Source organism: Phalaenopsis equestris, unplaced genomic scaffold, assembly GCF_001263595.1.
Source record: "Phalaenopsis equestris unplaced genomic scaffold, ASM126359v1 Scaffold000297, whole genome shotgun sequence".
Taxonomy (NCBI): Eukaryota; Viridiplantae; Streptophyta; class Magnoliopsida; order Asparagales; family Orchidaceae; genus Phalaenopsis; species Phalaenopsis equestris.
The window spans coordinates 1832662-1839208 of NW_018164739.1; the positions used below are offsets into that span (position 1 = coordinate 1832662).

General features: G+C 33.4%; 1 protein-coding gene across 1 annotated transcript in view; it reads right to left on the reverse strand.

Moving 5' to 3' along the window:
• Positions 1–6547, reverse strand: part of LOC110025388 (cell division protein FtsZ homolog 2-1, chloroplastic-like) — a 28106-nt gene that overhangs the window by 15569 nt on the left and 5990 nt on the right. The window contains exons 5-7 of the mRNA XM_020725842.1: positions 5778–5868; positions 5255–5379; positions 4044–4136 (exon numbers count right to left, since the gene is read on the reverse strand). Of these exons, the coding sequence (XP_020581501.1) occupies positions 4044–4136; positions 5255–5379; positions 5778–5868 (309 nt within the window). The remainder of the gene's footprint in view (positions 1–4043; positions 4137–5254; positions 5380–5777; positions 5869–6547) is intronic.

Genomic DNA, 6547 nt, shown 5'->3' on the forward strand with positions numbered 1-6547 from the left:
TTTGGACTCCTGAAATAACTGTTCATGTTTGAGCCACTCCCATTTGCCCTTCTACGTCCTACCGTGAAAACCTAAACCTTGAAATCTTGAAGACTAGAACCATTGATCATTATCGAGAGTTTTCTCAAGTGACTCCCGTCATTTGGGATGTAATTAACTATAGGGGCTTGCCTCTATAGGGAACTTGGAACCCAGATAAAATAAACCCTATTTAATCTTTGTATTAAATAGGGGAATTTGTCGGTCATATATAAAAAAAGTTCGCAGACCAAACGGATGTCACAAATCTCATAGTTTGCAGGATTGGGTCTATCGCTGAGGTTTACACTTATCTCTCGGGAAGGTGTAGTATTTGCGGTATCAGACACGATTTTGCAAACTATCAGACTAATGAGATCCATTTGGTCTCATTTTTCAAAAATTAAAACATACTGCTTTCAAAACCCAAACTATATATCTTTTATATTTAAATTAAATCTCAAAAATTATTTTCATATATCATATTTTTTCAAATAAATCTAATCGAGAAAAAGTTGACCGACAGCAACCTGAAAAATCCAATTCATTTATGTGTTCCTCAAAATGAATATATAACGTGCTATACTCTATTATTAATATTTCCTATCATATCTGAATCAACACATACCTATAGATTAATTCTTGAAATTTCAAAATAAAGTGCCTTATCGATCGTTCCTCTCAAGTATCTAAAAATTCACTCACCGCCTTCCAACGATGTTTGTTTGGATTACTCATGTACCACCACTTCCACTGCATGTGCTATATCCGGTATTGTACATATCCTCACATACATCAAACTTCCAACAACTGAAAAATAAGAGGTTTTTTTCATTAATGTTTGTTCTGCTTTAGACTTAGGCGATTATTCTTGAGATAGCTTAAAGTGGCTATCAAAGAAGGTGCAAACTGGTTTTGTCTCACTCATGTTGAACCTATATAAGACATTCTTAACATATTCTGCCTGAGATAATTTCAAAATACCCGCATTCTTACTCCTGCTGCTTCTCACCGAGAATCTTATTGGTTGGACCTAAATCCTTTATTTCAAACTTCCTTGATAATTGCTTATTCAAGCCCCTAATTTTCTTCATATCTGCTCCTGCAATTAGCACTTCATCTACCCATTTTTTGACATAAACTTGTCAAATTCCCTCACCACTATCTTGGGGCCTACTTCAAACCATAAGAACTCTTCTTCAATTTACAGACCTTGTCTCCTTTGCCTGAACTTTCATATCCCGGCGGTTGCACCATTTACAATTCCTCTTCTAAGTCATCATATAGAAAGACTATTTTCACATCCGTCTATTCCAGATAAAGATTTTCCTATGCAACCGAGTTCAACACAACTCTGATGGTCATCACCTTCACTACATGAGAAAATATCTTAGTGCAGTCCACTCCTTTTTGTTGAAACCCCTTCACAATAAGTTTTGTTTTGTAGCATGTGCTACCATCCCACTATTCTTTCAGTTTGTAAACCTACTTGCTATGTAGTACCTTTTTGTTATTTGATTTGACCACAATAACTGTATCTCATCATCCATGACAAACTCACACTCATTTAAATATTCAACTTGAGTGACCTGTTCATAGCACTCAAGTTCACCACAATTAGTCAGTAATAAAAAGTATAAAGGAGAATATATCTGTATTGATCGCGTGATTTTGCAAGTCCTCTTGACTTTAGAAACATGTGTCTGGGGAACTTTTGTGCTTCATCAGATTGAGCACATTTTTTTCTCCATCTTCTTGATCACAATTTCATTTTATCTCAACATATTTGTACAATTCTTCATAAATAATTGATGGACAATCATGAGTTTATTTTTGCCCTTATACATCTACATTTCATTGAAAGTAACATCATTGCTCCTAATAAATTTTTTATTCTAATAAACCTAGAACTTGTACTCAAATTCATTTCTGTATACTCAATGAAAATGCACCTAACAAATTTTAAATCAAATTACTCCTGGATCTTGCATCAACATGAACATATGATGAACCGTAAAATACTCTCAGGTGAGAAAGATTTACCCTTGCCACCCTGGGCTTCTTCAGGTAAGACTTCATTTAAAGATATTGACGGAACATAACTGATTGAACAGATTGCAATATTGACAGCTTCTGCTCAGAACTATTCTGACAAGCCTGCATGCAACCTCATACTCTTGGTATGCTCTGTGATGACTCTATTCATACGCTCAGACATACTATTTTATCGTGGTGTCCATAAAACAATGAACTCATGTTTGATTCCCTTGAAGCACAATAATTTTTTAACCTCTGATCATGATACTTGCCACGATTATATGATCCGAGACACTTCAATCTCAAGCTTCACTCATTCTCAATCTTGGCCTTTCACTTCCTAAACACCTCAAACACATCAAATTTATGTTTTAATAAGTACACTCATATCTTTCTAGTGTGATCATCAATAAAAGTGAAAGTATAAAAAAATTCCAATAGACTACTGGAGTAGGACCCCATATAATTGTATGCACTAACTCCAAATTTTTTGGATTTCAGCTTTGACCTTTTAGGGAAATTAATCTTCTTTTGCTTACCATAAATGCAATTTTCACAAAAATCTAACTATATAGATTTTACAACATGAAGTTTGTTTTTAGAAAGGAAGGACTTCATACATTTTTTACTCATATGGCCAAATCTGCGATGTCAGAGAAATACATCGTTTTTTTATTTAGCTACACCAATGGATTCAGATATCTCATTGATCAAGGTAATGGGTGTCTTTATTTTTAATTTGAGCCATCAACATTACCCCTCTGGCCACCTTCCTCAAATCAACTGTGAAAGTGCTCAAATACCCTGATTTCCAACAACACTACAAGCCTTATTATCTCCCAAATACACCTTTCTTAAATCACTTTGAGTGTTATTTTTTAATATATCTTTGTCGAGACGCATGAAAAGAGGTACATGAACCCACTATCAATGATTTAGTATTATCTAGTGACAAAACAACGAAGTCACATTGGTTTTCATATGTGAAGACATTAGTAGAGAGCTTTCTATGTTAACCTTCACCACAAAATTTTGGAGCTTTGCAGTCTTTCTTGAAGTGACATTTCTTCCCGTAATTTAAACATTCACCTCAGTCTTTTTCTCTCCCCGACTTAGAGTTTCCTCTCCCAGACTTGAATCTTTCTCCGCCTGTGTTTCTATCAAGATTCTTTCCTCTGTTTTCAACATTCAAAGCAGACTTTGAAGTTTTATTAATGGTCACGCCTTGTCCTACCTACACTTTGTGGGGTTTATAAAAACATGAATCTTGGTGCCATTACCTGGATTTTTGTGAGTGATAAGTTATATTTTTAGAGGGACATATGAAGAGCGAGCCTTAAAATTTTTATTTGCATTTTAAATTTAGCATTGGTAGCAAACAATGTTAAACCTAATTTATTTACACAAAAAAATATAGCCTTTTCTTAAGTTCTTAAGTTTTTTTTTTTTTTAATTAGGGAAAAACGTCAAAAGACTCCCCCAACTCTTTACGTCATTTTAGTATCAGAGTATAAAAATGCTAATTTAATCCTCAATTTTTTTTAACATGTTCAACACCAATTTAAAGAGTCAAAGGAATAATTTGACACTTTTATAAACTCTAAGAATAAAATGGCCCCATGCAAACATTTACCGGACTATTTTGGCACTTCACTCTTCAAAATTATTTCCAGCTTGTAGTTCTTTCTACTAGGCATGCTGGTATATTATTTAGTAGCCTTTTTTGTGTTTTAATGTGAATTGCAAACGTGCCTAAAAAATCACAAGGTTAAACACGATTATTTTTCTTTTCATAAAATAAATTTAGAAACCCCCAAGGAAATACACAGGCAAATCTGCCAGTACTAAAGAATAGCTTTAACCTTGCTATGGAAATAATGAAAAATTAGTACCATATTACCATAAATTAGCCGTTATAAATGCAGAATACTCTGAATTAAAGCCGGACATCCAAGTAGAGGCAAAGAAGAAAAAGAAGAAAAACTTACGTGACCACTAATTGAAGGGTCTATAACAGCTCCAAATATCAAATTGGCACTTGGATCAACAAGATCATAAATTACTTCTGCTGCAGCATTTACCTAAGAAAAGTATTCCAGTCACGGCCAAAGTTGACATGTATAACATAAACATTAGCTATTGAGTTCAAATAATAGTTGGAAAATTATCAATCTGTACGAACAATACATGTTTCCAACTGATACATAATGCTAAACATTTTAAGAAAATAGTTCCTATTTCGTTGATGACAACCAGTTTAGAGACTAAACAAAAGGAAGTAACAGGAGCACATTTTAAAACGCGTGAATTTCAGTCCAAGGCTATCCAATGTATCCAGTTGATCTATTGACTTTTCAATATTGAGCTAAAATAATCCATTGATTCCTCCAATTTAATCCAGAATAATCCGACATAAGACTATTTTGGATAGTATATGTGAACACAATCAACTAAATCAAACACATACATTGTCTCAGAAAAAAAATCCAATAACCATTTTGACCTTTTTCATTATTGATAAATCAAGAAAACTAAGAAGATGAGCATTCCAAAACTTCATATTCAGTTCAACAATAAAACAAACAATAATAAGAGCTTCAAGAACTGGGAACAACAGCAGCAAAATCTGAACTGAACTTCATATTAAACTTTACCATATGGAAGCCAGTAAAAAAAACCTAGAGCTTATTAATCTTTTAATTTATAAATAATGGGCGGTGCATTAAAATTTTACAACAAATTTCCCTTGACAAAAAGGTAATTTAATCAACAGAACTATTGCAAGTGCTAGGTTGTAAGTATGATAACCACCAAGGCTAACTACCACTGATGCTAGAAAAGTAATGGTTTAACTTCGCAATTGGCCATGAATGTAGAAAATTTTACTTTATCAGCCCGAATACGCGGCTAGAAAATTTTAATTTATCAATATTTTTTCTCATCGATCTTCTCATCTATTTTCTTAATTTTCTTATTAACTAATATTTTTCTCTTATGTTTATTCAAACCTTGAATTATTACCTATATCCATAACGACTTCAAAATTAATTTCTGCTTACTAATTCTTCAATTCAAGAAATTTTATGAAGTTTGCTTATGCACATTTCAGTATGGTATGGAGTTTAGGGTGGCAAACAAAGAATTCAAATACTTCAAACCAAAGAAGAAAGGCAGAAATAGCTTGCAGAACTTTCCTTACCTCAAACAATGTTAAATCACAACCTCCGGTTATATTCCATACGATACCCGTAGCCCTTTCGATGCCTATGTCTAACAATGGTGAATGAATGGCATTTAATGCAGCATCTCTTGCTCTGGTTTTTCCTGCAACATAGCATTATTCGCTAGATGAAGAAAGTTGGCAGCAGATCAGATGAAATTGCTATCAAATTTAACCTTTCAAATTTTATAATGGATAGACAGTTTGTAACATAATCTAGCCTTCTGAACCATGAAAGAAAAGCTTCCATAGCTCTTCTGAAGGATATAAATAGAACCAGTAACAAAAAATTTGACTCAATCGGATCGGTTTCAGCTAATCCATTACAAAAATATCATTCAAGACAATTACAGGTTGGCAATACAAAAATTCATGTGAATTACATTAGCTACTGTTAAATAGAATGTATCAAACTGGATTCATGCGATATATAATATTTATGAAACTATTAGATTTAGCAAACAAAATAAGAATTTTTCATAAAAATAGCCATTTGCATTACCTGTTGCAGTTCCAATGCCCATTAAAGATGAACCAGCATTTGCCATTATTGCACGTACATCAGCAAAATCAACATTAACCAGACCAGGAACCTAAAATTAAGGCCAAAAAGTGATAAAATAAGATTATATAAGCTCAATTTGCTTAAAAGAAGATTTACTATAGTGCATTTTGCAAAAAACAAAACAGGAATAAAATAATCCAAAGATATAGGGGAAGATTACATATCATATATCTGATAAAATACATAATAGAAATGAGATACGGATGACAATAGATAGAGAATTGAAAGATGAAATTGTTTAGATGAAAAGAGTTAATGATAGCGATTCTATTAAGTTAATTATATGTAAGATATTCTAAGTAAGATTAGTGCTTATAATCCTTCAATTGAATATATGAACTTTGAAGAGAGAAACTAAAGATAAAATTATTTAGATGATTATTGACCATAAAAATAAATAAATAAATAAAATCCAACCTACTCCCGCCCCCAGCAAAACTCTCATGACTGTTCGCGCTAGTCTACTTGCTTTCTCTTTATCTATGCATGGCAACTGAAACCCATCGAATGAAAGCAAGCTTTGCTAATTCGTCTCCACCCGGAAGCCCACTCGAGCCCCTCAGCCCTCGTGATCATATTCTTCAAGAGACAGTCGCGCCTAGGGACAAAAAGCAACGACGAATAATGGCATTTGAAAGCAAAGTACTATTTAGGCGGAGAAAAACGTGAACTTGACCGGAGAGTTATTTTAAAATTGAGGGGGGTGG